The 22,843-nt window shown below is 39.7% G+C and overlaps 1 protein-coding gene across 18 annotated transcripts in view; it reads left to right on the top strand.

The window, feature by feature from the left end:
• LOC120895402 (complexin) overlaps positions 1 to 12,500 on the top strand; it is a 158,133-nt gene extending 145,633 nt beyond the window's left edge. For 16 of the 18 annotated variants that reach the window (XM_040298724.1, XM_040298731.1, XM_040298730.1 and 13 more), the window contains 3 exons: positions 3,254 to 3,386; positions 4,997 to 5,023; positions 8,554 to 12,500. In XM_040298724.1, the coding sequence (XP_040154658.1) occupies positions 3,254 to 3,386; positions 4,997 to 5,023; positions 8,554 to 8,627 (234 nt within the window). In that variant the 3' untranslated portion in view covers positions 8,628 to 12,500. The remainder of the gene's footprint in view (positions 1 to 3,253; positions 3,387 to 4,996; positions 5,024 to 8,553) is intronic. The other 2 variants (XM_040298733.1, XM_040298732.1) reach the window with 1 other exon arrangement.
• The last annotated feature ends 10,343 nt before the right edge of the window (positions 12,501 to 22,843 follow it).

Raw genomic sequence — 22,843 nt, 5'->3', positions numbered from 1 at the left:
ATGTTGCGCAAAAGCGCCCCGCAAGCCCTTGCAAACCTTTGAAGGATGTCTGGCTCCAGTACAAACATCACCGAGCGAACGCTACTTTACCAGGGGTTGGATGGGCGGTATTTCATTGTGCAGATGCTGCGTTGCAAGCTGCCATTTACACATGCTGATTTTGTGTATTGTTCGGTTCTTACACTGGTTCTCATTTATAACAAACCAATACGAATCTTGTGATATTTTAGAAGTATTTTCTTTTCTTTTCTTATACTAGAAACACAGGTTGCGCAAGCTAGCTGCTTTCAGTTTCCGCATGTTGTATAATTATTTTGCCCATGAACCATGGGCATGCAAATGTGAAGCAAGATTAGTTGATCATTTTGTCTTCACTTCGCCTCACATACATTTCGCCTATCCAAACACAAACAATCTGACGCACGCCGCTTAACGATGATAGCGTGTTCATTAGCATCGAAGTGGCGTGGGCTACGTTTGCTGCTACAAATTGCATCCGACAACGACCGATGGAAAGCTGTTTTCCATCCGTAAAACTTGTCTGCCTTGACTGTGGCAGACAGAGAATCACGGCTGGCGCCAGCCTCGTGCAAGCAGCATCGGTCGCTAGATGCTTCTGAAGCCTTGCTAAGCCATGTAGAGCATTCGTGCGCTATGCTGCCAACATCTCTTATCTAACAAACTACATGCACCGTGTGTGTGTGTGTGTTGTCATGTTCATCGGGCACGCGTATACGTACGGGTCTCGCTCACCGGCAGCCACGCGCGTGGCAGTCTAATTTAATTATGAAGGATGTGTAATTAAAACCATCCCCATACGGTTGAGCCACCGCCTCGACAGCCCCGGGAAGCGATACAAAAGGAAACAACTTTTGTCACCGATGCATCCGACCGCACTGGAGCTTATCAGCGAGGACCGTCAACACACGTACACCTGCATACTCGGGTTAAATGAAATGTGTGTTTCCCCGTTTCCGTCTGTTTTCGCGGGATCGGATTGCCAGAATGTCAACTAGCAAAAGCAAACAATGTTCAGCGATATGTTGCTTTTGTGTTTTCTTGCTGTCTCTCTGTATTAAAACATAAACCACTGCTGCAATCACACCGAGATGCTTTACCCTTTTTCGGATCATCCCCGGCCTCGATACACCTAGTTAAGATAATGAGTAAGCCCGGCTGGCATCATTGAATTGGACTCGGTTCAGTTACAACGGCAACAGCAACCAGCCACGCATACAACTGGGTCAATTATTTTCATCATTCTTTAGCCCTCAATTTTCGATTCGCAGCACAGCGCACTGACGGTGAAATTAATCTCTACTACCGGGAAATGTGAAATGGGGTTTTAACGCCTCAAATGGTGTACGCAAGGGAATATGAATTTAAATAACACTACTGAATCTTTTGCATTCTGACTTTTACACGCGTCAAATTGCTGTACTTCTGCGTAGTGCGATTTATACGGTGTCTTTATCCCGCAGCTCAAATGTTAATACGCTTCGCGGGCAGCCAAATGCAGCGTCCATCAGCGTCGAGTTAAATTACAGCAACGGGAATCGGTTTATTTTTTCCCCCCACTTTTCACTGCACACTGGTGAAGTAATGGACAATTTTAATTAAACCCCTTCCAGAATTCGCCAGAGAATGCTGTTTGTTTTGCTTTGCTTTACGCATCGTCACACACAAGCATCATCGTGATGCAGTGCTGTGTATTTTAATATAAAAGCAGAGTAAATAAATCGCAGCATCAAGTGCGTGAAACCGAATCCACACACACACATTCAATAATCTTTCCCCTCATTACTCACTCGTCGAATCAAAAAGCTAAAAGGGATCAAACGAGCTGTAATCAGTTGCGAACTTTTACGATTAACTCTAACCACCATCGATGGACCACTGTGTGCGGATAAACGGCAAAGTCCAGGACAAAGTTTTCCCCCATCCCACAGTTCCCCGCAAAAAATCGTAAACTAGAAAGAGGGAAACCTTGCAACCTAAAAAAAACCCCATACACACGCAACCCACGATTAAACGAGTCGATTGATAGCAAATCACACAGTCTGTGGGCAACGAAAGGGCAAAAAGAATAGCGTTCAATCGTTCCTCTCTCGTTAACTTCCGTTCCGTTCCCTTGCTTGCGCCAATAGAAGTGAAGGGCACTAGCCATCCAAAATGGTGCCAAACGGCGGAACGAATGTCGCTAATGTGCCGGCAAAAGTGCCGCACGGCACGTGATTGCGTAATGTGATCGATTTGGCCCACGACGTGCACCAAATGAGGCGGAATCCCGCAGCAGCAACTCCCAGCACTGGCACGCAGATCACTACTTAATCGCTTTTCGGCCACCTTTCGGCCCACTCCGGGGAATAGCAGCGCAAGCAGTGGTGCGACATTTTGTCTCCAATCAACATCATTGCCACTTGGTTGAGCAGAAGAAAGGTTCGAATATTTTCTTTTTTGTGTGCTTCAATTCACACCTGTTCCTTCCACTTAATTTCCACCTGCCAGCAGCGTTCGGTAACAAGTTAGCTTTCTGCCGGGATGCGCCATCATCCTCGATTGACTGTGGTAATGGGCCATCCGTGCAATGGTTTTGCGACGCACCGTGGGGGCTGAAAATGTGCGCCTTTCCTTTTTTTTATTTTGTGGAAAACATTTACCGCCATAATGAGCCATTCGTGCTCGTCTAAAAATATGTAGCTCTGTCATGCGCCTCCCAGCCGTCGACAGAGTTTTGCACCAAATGACGTCTATTTCTCATTTTCATGCACAAAGAAAAGAATAGAATATGGATGGCGGAGCGAACATTTGCCGAAACGGTGCCCCACACCATCAAGGATGATAATGGCGATGACGAACCTCAAAAACGACAAAATCAGTCAAAAAGAAATCTATTCACACTACAGCACAGACCTCTAAGGCTGTGCGGTGCACAAACACGTTACATGCCCTGTTGGATGGGAGTGGAAGCTTCTAAAAAATAAAGAATGAATCTCGGCACCTTCTTGCTTCAACCTTCCACGCGGCGAACTGATGGCGTTCGGTGGTGGTTCTACTAAGTCGCTCATAATAGCCAACAGTGCAAGGAAAACGATGCACACTGATTTACGGCAATCATCCGTAATTGACCAATTCCATGAAGTCCTGCCCAAAGCCACTTTACCACAAACTGCTTCTCGACAGCCCCACATTTTGACACGTTTCACTACATCGCTTTCTTATACTCTCTTTCTGTTGCTATTCTTCATTGCAGTATAACATAAAGAAAAAGGAGGAAATTGTCGAACAGGCACCCCAGGAGGAACCAAATCCACTGATGCGGAAGAAGAAAACGCCCGAAGAGCTTGCGGCCGAGGCGGAACAGGAGGATCTAGACGACTTCACGAGTAAGTATTGCGGACGTGCACGTACCCTGTTTGGTCGCTTTGCCTGCTGGAAGTAGGATGGGAATGGGTGGGAGGGAGGGGGGAGGGTATCCAGGACGAGGAGAAACAACGAGAAATGAATCACACAACCCACACACAAACACACACATACACACAAATACCTTAAAAACAGTTGGTCCTCGGGCTTGAGAGAACATTCTATCATACGATGCATTTGCTAACGTTGAGATGCATTTGAATGGCATAAAAAGAATGTACAATGTACACATACAATAACGTGCTAGCTGTAGTGGGAAGTGAATGGATGACCCACACGGTGAAGCAAAACAGCACAACTCATTTACCTCAAAACGATAATGAATGACAATAGCAACGGCATCGAAATGTACTGAGTAACCCCTTATTGCGTCGTATTCGAATATTACCTTATGTATCTGTTGTATTATTTTTGTCCATTTTTTTTAAATAAAATTGTATACTTTTTCTTATGATTTGGAGATTGTTTCTTTCCCCTTTCTTCTGTTTTCTTTTATCATTTCTTGCTTTAATACTATTGTTTCTTTTCGCCTTCCGTTACATTCATCATCATTTTACCATTCATTTAGTGCACAGTTAGTGCAAAAGATCTCTTTACAGATAGTGCGGTGTATTAGAGTAAAACGATATGGCATTTATCTATACAATACAAAGCATATAAGTGTTGCGCACCATTATGGATGTTGTTATGATGCATCAGTATAAAACTGATAAGGATGTTAGCTTGTATGGCAAATTATTCACAATACAGTAGATTAGAAGGTCGAAATGTCTCTCGATGTTTAAATAGAAATGTGTAACAGCTATAAATCGCATTGGTAGAATCATTCACATTCACTCGATTTTTGTTACGTTTGTGTCGTATGATTTATCAGTTACAATAATGACTTTTATTGTTTTCATACTTTTTTTTATTTTTTTTTGTGTACAAACACATGATCATCGACAATCTTGAAACAACAATGATAAATCGACAATACATTCGAAGTAACATCTACAAATCAAGGAGCTGTAATCCTTCCTTTGATATGATATAACGTTTTCCACATTGACGAAAAAAACAATGCAAGATGTCATACAAATGAGTACGTATGAGTAAGCACGGTATACAGAAGAAAATTACCTTTACTCTCTTCGGACTGAACCGTCTTAAGCCACTGTAGCGCAATCCCCACTGCATTTGGCTCGTGTCTCTGTCCTTCTAGCATAACATCTTTATCTTTTCCTTTCGTCTTTCGCTAGTACTACTTACAAACCGTAGTCCTCTCAGATACTGATAACCCTGTCCCGTTGCACCCGGTAGGAGAGCTGCTCAGCGTTTTCCAGCCTCCGACCATTCCCCCACAGTGCACACATTCTGTCCGGTCTGTTTGTCACACTCACGCATAAACTGCATACACCCTCAACAACAACCCAATCTCTTTCCTTTGCTAAAAAGAGCAACAACAAAAACAACAAGCAAAACAAAACGATAAGACCATTACCACCATTCCACCACACCAAATCAGTCACATCAGCTCTTCATCGAATGAACTACCCACCAAAGCAAACCATTTTGATCCCGTTTCTTGTAGATGGCGAACCGTCAACCGGTAATCGAAGTAAGTAGCAAGATATTGTGTAGTGTAACAAAAAACAAACACTTTCTGCTAACAATCAAAGAGATGTTGTTCCATTTTTCTCTTCTACTTGCCTTCTCGTATGTTTTTGGTTTGTTTGTTTTAATTTAAATGCTCCCCGTCCAGATCCCACGTTGTTACACGTAAACGGTTCCGATGGATAAATACGATGTTACTGAACGATTCTGAACCCTTTTTAACATAAGGATAAATGTTTGTTTTTGTGTGTAGTTGTTAAAATGGCAATGCAAACATTGCGTTTAACCCATTACCCAGCTAAACGTGGCTACTAAATTCAAACCATCCTCGCCCTACTAAACACACCTCGGACGGCATCAGATATAGCCGCTAGATCGTGCTGCCTGTGAAAGGATCTGTACAATATACTTTCTATCGTTGTGTCGATGTTCTTATCCTTATCATGTGTTTTCCGTATTTCCTTCCTTGTAACTATGATGTCAACTATTTGTCTCGATTGCCTTCAACGGTATGATGTCCTATCGTTACTAATAGCAACTATTACTAGCATTGCCCGTAATACGATCGCGATTTTCTAGCGCAACAAAGCATCGACTCTACCAGATATTCAGCCATCTGGTGGCATCTCTTTCTCTTTCATGTGTGTTGTTACGATCTAAGCGCTCTGATCTGTTTCACTCGCTGGCAGAGTCGCTGCAAAAGCGACCTCTAGTGGTAAAACAGATGGAAGATGCATTACGTTTTCCTTTAACAGTCAGACTTTCTTCTTTTATCTTTTCGTTCCTTACTCTCGCTTTTATCTCCGTTGCACTTTCTTTCACAAATATCTCTCTTTCTCGTTCTTTTAATGTCTCTCTCTCTATACACTTGTTTGTATGATTGTTCGATCTTATGTCTGTCTACAAACATGAGTGTACGTTTTTCCTTTTTCCTAGAACTGCTCAACTTTTATCACATGCTAGTGTTATGTACGATGATTTATAACACGATTTCAATCTTCAAACATTTATTTTTCTCTTCCATTGTTCAGCCATAAGCTGCTCTCTGTGTACGTGTTTGATAGTTTAACTAGCTTTTTCTTACTATCCGCTTAACTCTTACTCAATACACGTTTAAACTTGATTTAGTTTCAATACTCAGTTTTACTCAAACAACTGATTGAGTTGGCTCCACCTCTTACCAAAACAAATGTCACACGGGTCAGTAATTTTAACAAAGCTATACTACATTAAACAAACTTTCCTACGAGCCTTGAGTCGCGCTGAATCATACACTACAAGTTTACACCTATACAAATATGTTTCCTTCTAATCTGTTCCTTTGAGCACTTCCTCTACAATAGTCTTATTCTCAAAGAAGGTGCAGCCTTGTTTTGTTTATCTTTTTTTTATTTTGGATCATAAGTTTTAGTCAATAATTAACCAGAAAAATGAAGTCTACTGAAATATGTCCATTAGAATAGCTAGAGAGAACACAATTTCATTCAAAATTTCTCAACCATGTGGATGACTCTCAGATTAGAATAAACATGATGAAAGAGAGAAGAGTATGCAAAATACATATCAAATGATACGTTACGCGTCCTTGGATAGAAAAATAATAGCAAATAAAATTATTCTCAAGGCAGCACTTTCTTTCGAAGCAATTTCTTCAATATCTTCCTACTTTCTTCCAAAACGTTGGTCCGTAATCTACTAATGCCATTACACCATTCGTGTCACCCTTCATCCATTCATGCGACCGTCATGCACGTTTCAACATTGCTGTTTGACACTTTGCTGTGTCTTTTCAAAGGGCAAACATCTTTCAACATTCCTCTATAACAACTATTCCTGACCGGCAAAAAAGTCTTTCAAAACTTCTCACCTAAAATATGCATTAAACTCACTCAACTCTACCACAGCTACCTTACTCGACAACATACCTGCTGACCCCGAAGCCTTACCATGTAGTTGTATAAACATTCCACTTCATAGTTCACCACAGAAAACCAATGTGAACAAACACTACAAAGCTACTACACTATTTAGTCGTCCTATTTAGTATACTATAATGATAAACAAGTACATTGGCTACAACACTTCATCCATAACAAGCCTCGGTCGCGTGCACTGCAACCCAATTGTGTGTGTTTGTAAGTGCAACAGCCATTCGATCCTGTATTGCATTGGATGCTTTTCGAGGTGGAGATCGAAGTGAAAAACAATACCATCATATCAATCATGGCTGTCAAGTAGCACAGCGCAAGAACTGATGGTGCGTTGGGGCTAACATGAACGCTGACATGAATGGTACGGACAGCGCCTGTCTGTTTAATTCACATCAGCTTCAAAACACAATGTAATGCAGCAGCCCTTTCCGTAGGGTTGCCCACAGCTTGTTTGGTAGGCTAGCGGGTCACACCAAAACTGCAACCACTCCAGCCACTCCAACACAACGCAATCGAAACACAGCTCAAGTACCCGTTTACTACTCGAACATATGATCCTCACAAATGGTTCTCATTCTCGATGGAATGTGGGAATGATAATAGCAACAGACGTACACCACAGCTAACACTCAACATTATCGGGAGTAGCTTTTGTTTAAACGATCATAGACGAGCTATCAATAGGAGAGAAAAAAGCAGACAAATAATGTATCAAAATAGTCAATTTGTGCTGCGGTGTGCCTGCTTTTAGACAGTGAATCATGCATATCGCAATTGAATAATTCCAAAAGTAGTCACGCAAAATGATTGTTTGTATTGGTGCGTTTACTTATTTAAACAAGATGTGCTCCCCGTCATACGCAAATGAAACAACGAAACATGGTCTAAACTCACAAACAATGCTCACTGTACGTTTTGTGTTACGTTTACACAATACTATACACCAGTTCAATGGTTGGCTGTATTACTGTCGCTGTTATTCTTCTTCTTTTGAGTATTAACAATTATCTACCCTCTACCCAATCTGTCTTCCACCACTATCACTATCTCTTGTTCTCTAGTTGTTTATATGTCTGTAATCAAATATTTATCTGCAATATATATATAAATCAATAAATACTTGCATATGTTACATCTAGTCTGTTGGCTGCCCGTCGCATCTGGCTAGCTTGTGTTACATACCCACCTTGCAGACAACATCTATATAAACCAAACCAAAAAAAAAAGGTGCAAAAGACTGTACACAGACGGCTCCCAAACGTCGGGTGTGCGCCACTAATGTTTCACATTATATTACAGCGCAATGGTGCAACCGTTTTGCTAATGAGTGTATGTATTATCTTCTCTTTCTATCTCTTTCTTCGTACTACTACCATTACTTCTACTACTACTACTACTACTACTACTACCACTACTACTACCACTACTACTGCCACCACTACCTCTGCTACTCGTCCTTCTTCAACTACTTCGCCACTACTAACTCAACAACACCACTAACAACGAACGCGCTTATCAACAATCGAACGGCGACAACACACCCCATCCCATCCATCGTGTGTGTGTGTGTGTGCATGCTGAACGTTAATACGGTACCGCGCAGAGTTGAAAAACTCCATAGAGACGCAGGTGAACGAGATCAAGACGCAAATCGAAGGCAAATGCTCCTTGCAGTGATTGTGCAACGTGCCGCGCGTGCTCTACCAACCAAGTATTCAGTAATATTTGAAGACGACGACAACCGTCACAACAACACAACACCTACACACCATAAACACAACGCGTACAGCGTGTGAGAGCGATATAGCAATACTTCCATCCCGCCCAACACGACCACCATTTCCATTACCATTGCAATGGCGCTGCAGCGATAGTCTCCGGTGCACCACGCTGGACTGAAGAGGTAGTGATCACCGTAACGAACGCAATCATTATGCAACAAATGCGTTAGAAGACCGTAAGAGTGTGTCCAGCGAAGTCACACCAGTGTGTGTGTGTGTGTCCCTGCGGAACGGCGGATAGACAGTCAACATCAGCGTGCCGCTCTTGGTCGCCAGCTTGATTCGCAATGTAAAGGGAAACTGTATGCCTACTTCAACTACCATCACGCACTGAACACCTGAACCTGCGTAACCGACGGAAGGCCAACAGCCTTCCGCCTACACACACACACACAGACACATCAACAAGGAACCACTCAACCACACTGACACGAACTTCAAAGTCGAGCGGACAACGGACGACGGACGGTAATGGTTGGCTTTCGGGATGGGCGCGTACATTCCACCAAGAAGTCGTTGTGAGTAGTATCCCAGTATGCAAACGGGAAGAAGAGGAAATGATAAGTAATAAAAAAAAATATTCCAAAAAATTGTTAAAAATATTAGGAGCTCTTTGCGAAACAAGGACGAAAACAAGAGAGAAAAAAAACAACCCACTTAGCGAAGTAAATGAAAAAAAAAAACAAACAAAAAACAAATAAGTAAATTAGTAGTGCAGTATAAAGAAAACAAGTATTGTAATGAGTACGAAACATTAACAACACAAAAAACCAGAAAAAAGACAAACAAAAAATTAAACTTACATCAGGCAACCAATAAGCAAAAATTGTGATTAATCTCCCCCTGAACAAGAACACATACATAAACACACACACACACATACGAATGCTAAAGAAAACGGCAACAGCAAATAAACCCAGTAGCAAATAGCTACACTCTGTTTCACCTTTTCCGATACTTTGCAAATAAACAAAATCTCTTTTCATCATCCTCTTTCCCTGTTTCCTCATACATTCAACGAAAGACTTTCTCAATCACACACTCACACACACACACACACACACACACACACACTGTAGTATGAAACATGTAAAGGTTTTTGTTTGTAGGGAAAATTGCATTACTGCATCATGAGGATCGTATTTAGCGAAATTTGTTACGTTTAATCACTGTTTTCCGCTTTCCGCACGTTCGGAACCGAAGCGTTGTTGTTAGCCGTGTTTTATTTTTGTTGATAATTCTTGATCAAAACAAGGGCCTCTCTCTCTCTCTCGCCTCAGCTCCTATGCATGTGGAGAGTTGTCTGCTTCAGATGAAGAGGAAGAAAATAAAAAAAATCAGAAGCAGATGTGAAAACTGCATCGATCGGTTTCAGTGCGTTACACGGTTTGGGGTTCCGGACTGATCCGGATCCGAAGCTGTGGGGCGCTTTTCCATTGTTTCCGGTGTTATCGAATCTGAACACTTGCTGATGTGCGTGTGTGTGTGTGTTCCTGCTATCTTTTGAGTGCGCTCGCATGTATGCGTGTGTGTGTTGTGTTGTTCTATTGTCAAAAGGCATTTAAAAATACCACACCATACACATGTGTCCCAAACTAACTTCAATGTAACTGTTCGCCCCACTCGTTTTATTCTAAAAACAAAGTCTCTCTATCTCTCAATCTCTCTCTCACACACACACACACACACTTTTACTATCGGTCTGTCTTGCTGTCCTTTTAACCGTAATCACGTGGTAAATGTTTGTGATAGAGTTCCAAAGTGATAATTAACAAAAATTAATGAAGCAAAAACAGAAAAGTGCAAAACGTTTGTTAACGAAAGGCAAAGCAATGACAGTGTACACACCATGGCAGCTTCCCTTCTCATTTGGATGCTTGCAAAAGTGTGTGTGTGTGTGTGCGAAAAACGCATTGAAACAATTCCTTCTACGCTGTTTAATAGGAAGAGAGGGAAAACAGAAAGGAAACAAAACTTCTCCGCCCCTCCGTCTGGCGTCGGTAGAGGGAGAATCGTTAAGCAGCATCACCTACAGGAACAGTCGATAGCTCCCTCATTATGTGTGCGTACGTGATGGTTTGCTTGCTGTGCCCGCGGACAGCACACTTCGTGTAAGTAAATGCAATGCAAAACAAAACCAACCAAAAAAAAATGCATATTTTTCGCGTTACCTTTTTTGATCGTTAGCCCAGTTTATTGAAAAGCGTTAAGAATGTAATGAAAAGCAAATAAATACATAACTAAACATAATAATGAGATTGCAAACAAACATGTTTTAACTTTAGCGACATAAAAAAAAAACAAAGCATCAGAAGCAGCGGCAGCAAGTACTTAAGCACTTTATCAATGAAGTAATCATACAAAAGAGCGAGAGAAAGGAGAAAAAACGAACCCACTAAAACACGCAAACACAGATACACAGACAAACACACCATCCCAAAACCATCGTTGACAAAGCCAGACAATTTACTCACATTCGTGTGAACAGAAAAAGGAAAGTAAACACACACCTTCAAGAGCCACACGTTACAGCACAGACACACTCGTGTGCTCGGGGTGGATATAGCACGAACAAGGCGAGAAGGAGAAAACAAAAGCATAATAAACATGTAAAACATTTAGAAGCAGAAACGAACACAACGTCATTGGCAGTAGTGATTGCAAGTGTGAAGTAAAATGTATATTTAGATTGAAGCAAATACCATAGATAAACGAAACAGAAAACACACAAACACACAAAACACGACAACAGCAGCAAACAGAAGGGAGTAAAGCAAAGCAAAACCGAACGAGAAACTTTAGCATTATTGTTATATATACAAATTATTGCTTGAAATTCGTTGAAAGTTAAAATACGAAATAATTAGCAAAAAAAGATAAAATCATCAACAAAAATGTAAAACCAAAGTTTCAAAGCTAGAACAGCCCCGGCAGAAAATGAAAACGATATGAACTCATCGAAAAAGAGCACCAACTGCTCTGATCTCTCAAACGCATACACACATACACGTTCACTAGAAGAAAACAAAAACCGAGTGGCGTCTGTGGAAAAAAGGTGCAAGCGGTTGGGAAGTTAAAAGTTAAAAATGTCAGAAACAGCTGGAATACACCAGGACGACGATACAATTCGTGATGGATCGTATTGATGGTGGACGTCGAAGGATTTTGTTTGCTCATACGTATAACTGGCACGAAACAACACGAAACCCGTTGAGCTCACTAGCCACCCACCGCCATGCAGGAGGAGTAGAATATTGAAACAGGAAATCGGGTGAAAATATAGCGCTCATCATCATGCTAATGTTCGAATAAACTTCCCGTTTTTTCGTTTTTTTTCTTTGTTATGCTGAATGGTCGAAAAAGAGATTGGATGCAGGGTTTTTTGTTTTTGGTAGGATCTTAGTGTATGTTGTGTATGTTACAGGCACCTATAAAGAAGGGCACCTGTTGGGCTCTTTTTTCAATGTTCACTCATGTGTCACTATCTACTCGCCTAATGTTCTGTTTCACCTTTGTGTACCGTGTTTTGCTATTGCTGTCGTATGTCACTGTGTTTATCTGTGTTCCATCATCGTCGTGTCTGTCGTGTGTATTGCTTCTCTTTTTATACATTTTTGCTTCCTTTCTTCTCTATTCTTTCCCCCTTGATGATGATCGATCGTGGATACCGATCAATACACACAAACACACACACACACACACACACATATCCAAAACAAACAAACAAACACAAAAAAAAAACATCGAATTGCAGCATCTTCAAGTGCACTTCCGAAAAGAGCGATAGTAGTAAAAAAATACCCCCGAAAGAAAGAAAAAGCTAAAGTAAAGCTTAGAAGAACATACAAATTGAAACGAGTGATAATTGCATTGCTGGAAGATGGTTATTCTCTAAGCCACTTCTCCTGTCGATCTGTCGATCAGCTCATTGTTTATTCAGTGTGCATCTGTGTGTATCTGTGAGTGCAATCTTCCTCTCCCGCACTGTGCAACAACAAATGGTTACGCAGGCGCGACTACTTTTCGATGTGTGTGAAATGTTTCACAGATAGTATACATGGTCGTGAAATATTTCAACTGCTCTTTACTTCAAGATGGCGGCAAACTGCTCGCCTGCTTGGTGCTGCAATTCAAATTCAGCAATAACATGGCTTGGCTTACCTACTTCTGTGTACGTGTGTTCTCCTTCCCTGCTCTCCGTCTGCTCACGTAAGCACACTCACACACACATAAACACACACGCACTTACACTTACATACGCATACTAGCACACGTTGGTGCAATTGATGTCATGTTGATTGTTTTAGGTTTTTTGTTCGTTCATATATAGTTAAATACGATCAATGTGTAAAAGAGCAATAATATATTACAATCGATATAATCGGGTTTCCTGCGAAAGGGAAACATAATATAATGTTACGTTAAAATATGAAACAGGAAAATAGAAGTAAAAACTACATGGAATCCCATCAAACACACGGGCGCTACCAAACATGCAAACACATACACGTGCACAACAACTACAAAAAACGGTGACACATTGAAGGCACACATTGAAAGTGAAATTTACTATAACTTTCTTTCTATCTGGGTTATTTTTCCCCCTAAATGTTTCTGTTCATCCTGTTCCCTGCATTTCCATCCTCTTCTTCTATCTGCATCCGTCGCTTTACTTATTGATCGTCCTGTATATGTGTGTGAGTGTATGTGTGAGCGTGTGCCTGTGTATGTGCTAGTAGCGAATGTATATTATAAACAAAAACGAAACAAACATAGACGTTGCAAAAAATAAGACACGAATTAAAATGAAACCAACCCGTTGCATCAACTCACTGTAACTGCTGCTTAATAAAAACGGAACAACATAACTACAGTAAACAAATCACAAACTACATCTCTACATCAACAAAGCGTAAATGTTCACACATTTACACAGATGTTGTTCACACTACACACCGGATAAAGCAATACTTGACAAGAGCTAACACTAATAATCATAGTAAAACGTGTACCAGTATACCTTTACAAACATTCACACCATCCGAACGCGATCAGTCTCTAAACATACACGCCAACACACACACATACACACACACACATCCACATACACTCAAAATCAGTCAATCGTGTGCGAGAAGCGTATTTATCTTTCTCTCTATCTCACTCTTTAAATCACATTTATCTAGCTTAAGTGGAAGAAACCCAAACAGAGGATTGAAAGAAAGAAACTAGAAGAAAAAACTAGTGGAAAAGCAATGTAGTAAAGTAAATAGAAAATGCAGTAGAAAAAAAAAACAAACAAAAAGGCACGGGAGGATGGTGAAAGTAACGGCTGAAAATAATGGCATAATATTTACTTTACATTAATCAATCGAATAAGCTACATTATTGTACATCCATTATTGGTATCTTTGGTTCTTACTTACACAAATTTTGTTTTTGGTGAAATGGTTAAGGTTGTAGTTTACGTTGATTATGATTACTTAGCTACTAAGCTATTGATTATAATTCATCATTGAATTTCATTTTTACGTAATCTATTACAATACCATTGGTACTATTATATTGTTCGATATCTTATACAATTTAAAAAGCGTTAGTTATAAATGTTGCACACCTTTTTTTAAAAAGAGAGCTTTTGTTAGTATGATTCAAAAGATTAGAAAAGATTTATAGTTTTTCCCCAACTATTTTCTTGTACACGCTGCTTCATCAACCTCCCTTGAAATATAGAAGAAACAAAACTATATAAATATACATAACCATATACATATATACTACATATATGATCATGTTTAAAACCCACTACTATTAAAACAAAACACACTCACAAACACCCATCATCAGAGTACAGTAAGTACGCCAATCAGCTCATGTGTGAATGTGTCTGTGTGTGGGTGTGTAGTCATGCTTTAATCCCAGTAGGCTCCTCACTCACGCGACACTCTCACGTCTACCGCTGCATAAACAAACACAAGCACTAAACGACTAAACCATTTCAATCCTGGCATTTGCTTCCAGATTCCCTAACACGAACACACGATAGACACAGCAAAGTGAAAGTGAAGTAAAAATGTTAGACAACTAAACAAGCTGAACAAATCTTTGAGGGTAAGCAGGGTTTGCAGAAATATATTGAATGCAATTGATCACCAAAATGAACCAACTAGGCAAACAAACATACAAACAAACAAACAGCATACAGCAACAAACAACAACAAAAACAACAACAAAAACACATTAACAACAGCAACCAGTAGAACGCATCTTCAATACAATGAACAACAATCATCAACATCACCACCACAACAACCACCAACAAGGCATTAGGCGTCGTTTGTTTATAATTGTTAAAAGAAAAGAAAAATGGTTTAATGAACAAACAAAAAAAAAGAAACAGCGTTACACATTGAAAATGAGATTAAGAAATTAAGGAATAAAAACACAGAAGAAAAAACTGTTGAAAACACTCAATGGCCTTTTACTATGTGCTTATTATTGTTGTACTTTTTTGTTTCTGCTATACTCTGCTCCGTTCGTCTCTTTTACTCGTGCTGTCATACTCTCTTTCTTTCTCTATCTTTCTCTCTGTGTGTCTCTCACTCTTTCTCCCTATCTTTCTCGAAAGCTATTTATGTCAAATTTTTGGTATGACGCGAATATTATCTAAATACACTTTACATACTATGGTCAGCAACGATCAAATTCAACCACGACACGTCAAAGCAGAAACCTCTGTTTATCGAACATGGTAAGCTTGTACTATTTTATGTTTCGTTTTATTTCAAATGGAATTTCTACAAACATATAATCCGATTGAAATACTAAGATCACAGCCACACATCAATACCAACACGTGCATGTATAACAATTTATGTTCACTTTTGTTTCTGCATATTGAATGTTAGTAGATTATTTAACTTCACTTTAAATATCATAGCCTCCGCAATGAAACAAACAAAAGGGAGAAGTAAGCAAGATGGGAATAGAAATAGTATTATCAAATTATCAAAAAAGCATCTTTAGAAATTGTAGCTACAATAAAACCAAAACCCCTGCTAAAACAGTAGAAATATTTATACACCGAGTGAACAAAAGTAGTGCATTGAAGAACAATTAATAAAGCAGAAAGCAAACACTAACTGCTGAACGTAGCGTGATGTCGATAGAGAAAAATATTGATAGGTAGAAAGAGAGAAGAACACTTAAAATGGAAAGGAGAAGAAGAAGAACAAGAAGAAGAAGAAGAAGAAGAAAAAGAAGAATAAAATGAAGAAGCAGACGAATTAGAAAAGGAAGAAAAAAAGTATAAAAGCGCAGCACAACGATGAACGAAAATGCAAAGGAAAACAATATACATGTCAATTACTGAGGAAGGAAAGCCGATGGAGAGTTAAGAGTTAATATGCCATGCTCTACCTAAAAGGGTATGCAAACCATATACAACACACATATTTAATGCAGCAAAATAGTAGAAAAAAAAACGAAAAGAATCGTATTGAGAAACGAAAATATTTAAATCTAACCATTCCGGTTTCCCAAACCGTTGTTCTACAAAGGAGAAGTACATGCGAGTTGATAAAGTGTAGTGGAAAGTGTGCGTATTTTTTTTCAATTTCGTTTCTTACTTTGATTGTATTTTTGTCTCATGTAGTTGTTTAACAACTCTTTGACCTTTTTGTCCATTCAATTGTTTTACACATTTAACAACGATTTCAAAAGCAGTGTATTTTACATCCAAATTGTTTAAGATATGTGAAGAATTCTGAATGTATGTTCTTTATTCTGTATGTATGTTGTTATTCTCTCTAACAAATTCTACAATCATTTCCCTGGAGGAAAGCAACATGATGTCGCAGTAGTGACACCTTTTTGCATCATTCTTTCCTATTCACTATCTTGTAAACTATTCTTCTAGCCGTTCTCTTGTTCAACAAATACTAATGAATTTCCATTTTCAAGCAGAATACCCTTACGATTTATTGTTTCTCTCTCTCTCTCTCTATCTTTCTCTCTTGAAGCACACGGCTATCTTTACTGCAGAAACATATTTACAACCACTTCACTGAACATACACTAAATGCTAATTATTGCTAACCATCTCTATCTATCGAATCGATTAGCGCTATCTCATGCTTAGAAACAGGGGCAAAAATAGACAGTCGAAAGCAAGCGGTCGAACCCCATCAACGGCCCATACACATCGAACGTATTGTATAACCTACTTAAAAGAATGTAAACCCTATATCATACTACTTAAACGAAATGAAGCTCTAGTGTTTGAAGAAGCTGCTACCCATATACTTATACTCATCGTTGCAAATCGTAAGCAATGGCACAATAAGAAAGCAAAACAAACCCCAACAGTGCAACACTTCAGCGTAGACTTACTTCTTCTTCTCGTGTGCAAGCGTGATGTAGCAGCAGGTGTGTGATTCGTTGTTCTGTTTTTACGTTAGCGAGGTTGCAAGAAGCTCATCATTTTCAAGTACGATATATCAACAAAACAGAAAAGCAAAGCAATGAAATGAAGTAAACACATACCACCAGATTGATAAATATGGTTACCGAAAGAGTTGATGAGAAGAAAAGCGAAGAAAACAGAGAACAAAACAACGCAAAATTAAACACGGAACCAGAAGAAGAAAACAAAACATGTTTAAGGAAAGAACAAAACCAAAAAACCCAATAACTTCATGTGTTTGTTATTATGTGTGAGTGTGTATGTGTATTAAGTGTGTCGATGTATGTCTGCTAAACTGTCTTCTTCTGTTGTTCTGTACTGTGTGGGATTTTCATGTTTTTTTTTGTTATTTAGTTTTTACTATTTGTGTTTGTTTTTTATTCATAACTGTGTCTAAATGTTGATGAATGTGATTTAGTTTCTTCATCGTTGTTCTACTTGATGTTGTTTGCTGTTGTACGGTGTTATTATAATGTAAAGTTTTTGTTTTTGTTTTTTTCTTATTTAGTCAATTCTTTTTTTGTGTTTTCATTTAAAAAAACATAATTCTGAAATTGTTAAATACTTTATTTTAATTGATGTTCAATGTCTTCTTTCGACAAATTCTGTGCATAAAGGAACTCTTTGTTATATTTGGTATATTATTTCATAAATTATGGTTGAACTCATGGTATATATGGTAAGGTAGGTAGCCTATCCGAAAGCATGTAAATGAAAATTCTTCTCTCTTTCTCTCTCTCTCTCTCACTCTCTTTTTCTCTCTCTCTCTCTCACTCTCTTTCTCTCTCTCTTTCTTTCTGTCTCTCTCTCTCTGTCCATCTCTCTCTGTCCTTCTCTCTTTCTCTCTATGTCTCTCTCTATCTTTAGCTCTTTCTCTTTCTATCTATCTCTTTCACTTTCTCTGCCTCTGCCGCTCATGCTGCTCTTTTTCGATATAAAATCGATATTAAAAAAAACACACACACAATTGAAATAAAACGAACAAAAACACGTACTTTAGTTGATGTCTATATGTGTCTCTATAAATGTGTTGTCGGTGGAAAGAAACAATATTGGATGTACAATTTCTCACAAAATGCACACATACACACATACATGTTTCTGCTTCCGATCGTCATTATATCTGTTTTCTATTTGCTTTTAATGTATGTGTCAATAACTGTCTCACCTTTCGACCATTTATCGTACTACCGTAAGTGTTATCGTAAGTGTGCATTAGCTGCTAAATGATCGGTCGTTTTTTCAGCTGCTTAATTCTACCTTTTCACTGTACTATCCTGGCTATGCTTCTTTGGGTGTTTAACGTGACCCTTAAACATTCGATCCGTTTCCACAACAATACAAAACTGTTTGCGCATTTGGACATACATTTGGTACAGTTTGTTAATTAAATATCTGCCATTTACTGCACCGAGCTTAACAGGTGGTTAGTGAGTACGATTAAACACATTGCAAGCTGTGTCGCCTTCTGAAACCATCACACGATCCATCACAGTTGAATAACAAACCGGCCCGAGCGCACCCGTTGCAGAATGCAACTTTTCACAGCGCCAACTGCCGAACTGAGTCATTAAAAGCAAACACCTGAACCACCTGAACACCGCCGCTACGAATGGTCTGATATAAGCTGATAAGTTAGTGGAAAAGTTTTAAACGTGTTCCCCGTTTCTCCAAATTCTGCCACAGGAAATAGAATCCGTAGCAAGCTAATTACCTGGCCAAAAAAACTCACACGACCAGCAGTAGTAGCACTAGTAGCAGTAGCAGTAGCAGTACCAATATTGAACGTTACCCCGCCCCTCTAGCTGTAGAATAATCGAGTACTGAGCACGCATTGTTGTAAGTGGTAAGGTGCAGACGGCAGAAGTGATGAAATTCGTAAAAGCAATCGTAAACATTAAACAAGCAAACCTGAACCAACACATAATATGTTAAATGCAAAAAAGAAGCTACTGCAGCTAAATAATGCACAAAACGATGGATTTTGAAACCGCACCTGATGGATTGATGATAGAGTAAGCAAAGCGAAGTAGCTGCGGTGATGATAAAATAAACAAGTTGAAATGTAAAGGGTGAACGCACACAGTGTTGCTGTGATTCCATACTGAACAGGATACTCTCTTCCTTCTTGCTAGTGCATGCCCATGAAACATATCTAGCAATTGCAGCGCGATTGCAACACCTCTCAGTCACCTAATCTCAGTCAACCGTTTTACCAATTATCAGGTTTTTCTAATCACCGAACCAATTCAATCATCAATTTACTCTATGATGTCTCTGTAGTCTAGTGTAAGTCCCATTTTAGCATGAGCAACCAAACAAGTCACCGAAATACTGCAAACAACCGAAACAAACAACGACATACCGTACTTAGAAGTAAGCATACAGGCAACCAAACCCCCCCCCCTCCTTTCTTTTAGTAAACCCAAGTGATAATGAATAAACAAAATGTAAGTGCAACTAGAGTGTGCTTCGGTAAGGATAGGTAAGATGCTGACAAGACACCGATTAAATGAAGAGGCTGAAAATAGAACAACGCGACTAGCACGCAGCAGCGTCGGGGTGATCCCGCCCCACTTAGTAATGGAAACGTAGTCCTTGTATTACAATAGCGAAACATTGACTAAATTAACCCCACTAAACAACTCTTTGTGAGGGGCAGCATACACGACCTCACAAACCTTACAATGGGACAGATGCAATCTGCTAACCCGATTCGAAACTTTACCACCATGCGCCGCCGCCAGGAGATTCACCATGGGGGCAAGGGCAGAACGTCACCTCGTCGTAGTTATTGTTGATACATATATACGCTACAATTAATATACATAATGGCATACATACTTACATACGAAATGGTGTACCTTTCCGCGTTTATCGTTTGCACACAGCTCCAACACCAACACCACCACCACCACCATGCAACCACGATCGCCATGACAATGTCGACCTCTCACACTTTAAACGCACTATACAGTGAAAAACCTCACGCAAACTTAAACGGAAGACTAACGAACGTTTTCGAACGTTCGAGCAGTATACTGGCACGAACGATTTCCGGCCCATCGTCTGACACTGAACGCTTCTGTGCCTGCTATCGGATCGAAATCGAATGGGACGCCATTTTCGCACCGATCGGAGGCACAGAGTCGGAAGGGACGACAGGCTAGCCCGTGCGCAAGCAGCAGCAGGCGTTGCCTCAGTTTTGATAGGTATTCGAGTGAAACTTACCTGACATCGCTTCCGAGCGGAACGGCACACTAGTAAACGGACCGTACTACACTGACAGCACACGCTTGACGGGTTGATGTTTGCTTTCTTTTTTTTTGTGTTTTGATTTACCATTTCCGTTGAAACACAGCCACATTGCAACGACATTCAACACTCGCATGTAGAGAGCTGTGTGCAGGAGAGATAAAATGAAATGATAAAATTAGATTTACTGCAACTGTTTTTAATGAAACTTCGTAATGTTTAACGATAAGAGCTATGCAAAAGCATTTACTCCCCCGCATGGATGGATGGTGACGATACATTCTAAAAGATAACACTTAAAGTACTGCTGTAAAACATGAATTAAGTTTCCATTGCATCGTTTCAAAAGAAGTAGCGTGCAATAGGGTGAAGTCATGCAAGACTTGAGCAACCGTTTTTAATTCTCCAGTAACCGAACAGGAGCCATTAAGTTGTGCATGTGCTGAATAATGTCGAAGCGAAACCCATCTTCAAACTGTTAAACAAAGTTGAACAGCATACGCACTGCTAGACAAATGCTGAAATGCTTTCAATGAACAGGAAGAACGATCATCGAGTTAATAGTTCTAACACTTATGATAAAACTAAAACAAATGAATAAAAAACAAACTTACATGGAAACTTATTCCCAATTTGAAAAGGAAAAGACAAACCAGAGAGTGATGATAAAGTGAACCGACTAGCAAACAAAAAAGTAGCAAATCAAAGACATGATATAAAGAAGAAAAAACGGGCTTTATACCCACTGTATCTGCTCCAATGGAGCTTTCCTCTGTGTAGGAACACACGTACCCACACACCACCCACCTGCACACACACACACACACAGATAGTGTTCCACCACCCGGAACGACGACAGTGCAGTATGTATATCAGTATGTAAACACTAGTTACACCATTTTACGAACGTGATTCAATAAAATCAAATGCCATGTCGAACCTTTTTAGTGTGCTTTTTTTTTCGCCAGAGCTCAAATCAGTTTTGTCCCATTGGTCAATTATGCAATGGGTACAAGCGCGTGTCAAGTCACGTAATTTACTAACGACACTTCATGGTTGGTGTTAATGGAGCACTTTCACTATACAATTAATCTTGTGTATTCAGCATGTTTGATCGTTAATTACCATTCTTCATGTATTTCAAATAAATTTAATCGATGCAAATGATGACACCATTTCACCGTTCATGTGGCCTGTCTGTTACAGATGCAATCGTATGGCAAATGTAGCATAATCGTGTAGCAAATGTATATAGCCCGTTCAACAACAGGTTTTACAACGATCATTTGGAATCTTGTCGTGTTTTAGAGATGGAATTATTTTGTATACATTGCATGGTATTGTATTCGGCGTATCTTCGCTATTAGTGGGCATTAGCGTTCGGCAACTGTGTGTGCTGAAGAAGCTAGGTGAAAAACGAAACGAGCTTTCGTCATGGAGGCGCCTTGTGTTTCATTGAGTGTAGTAGTATCTGTATTTAAAATATCATGACCTTTGAACCAATGAAAAAAACCAACTGAAAACTGTAAAAGACCTAATACTAAATAAAACTAATAAATGCACATTACGATGCTTCAGAATCATTATTTAAAAAACTAATAAGTATCAGATGGAATAAGATGTTTACAATGTTTCTCATCATTACAGTGCAATTAAAAAATTGTCAATTTGGAGCTCAGCAGATGGAAAAGCCCATAGTATGCAACCCCGCACAATGCGTCCACGAAACTCGCTGCTGATGTCGTTGTTCTAAGTTACGTCCGTTCTAAGGTATCAGAACTCCTCTACTGCCACGAGACTGTCGTGGTCAACTAATACACTGCCTCCCAGTGACGTCCCTATCAAGGGCTAAACGTCCGGCTTGCAGGTATTTCGTCTTCGTCGCATTGACTCTCGACCCAATTCTGGTTGCTTCACATTTCAGTTTGGAGTGCGTTGTCGTCTTAAGTGGACAATAACGATAACGTCTTAAGCGGGCATGCCGGCCTATATAGGCTTCCGAGACTTATTCAATACCACCCATCCGGATAATGTTGTGGTTTTAATCCGAGTTTATATAGAAAGAAGGATATGCACCTCAGAAACCACTTTATTGATTGTCACTTTTTGGTTCCTTTTCGTAGTTAAGAGTTATAAAACAAAAGAAAGGTAGAGAAAGTATAAGTTACACCAACCAAGAGAAATGTATCCTCGCTCTCTTTTTTACCCTTGCAACATCCATTCCAGTGCAGCCAAACTATTATCTGAGTCAAAGGACTATCTGATCGATAGCGAGATTTCTTCTGGATTGGAATGTTTTCTTCTTGTTCACTTGCTTTCCACGAAATGATCGTTGGGTTTGACGTTTCGGCAAAGAGAGCTGCGAGATGGAGCCAACTTTAGCCAGCTAGTGG

This window comes from Anopheles arabiensis, chromosome 2 (assembly GCF_016920715.1).
Source record: "Anopheles arabiensis isolate DONGOLA chromosome 2, AaraD3, whole genome shotgun sequence".
NCBI classification, from domain to species: domain Eukaryota; kingdom Metazoa; phylum Arthropoda; class Insecta; order Diptera; family Culicidae; genus Anopheles; species Anopheles arabiensis.
Note: the sequence above shows the minus strand (reverse complement) of the source record. Positions and strands in the feature narration are given on the sequence as shown.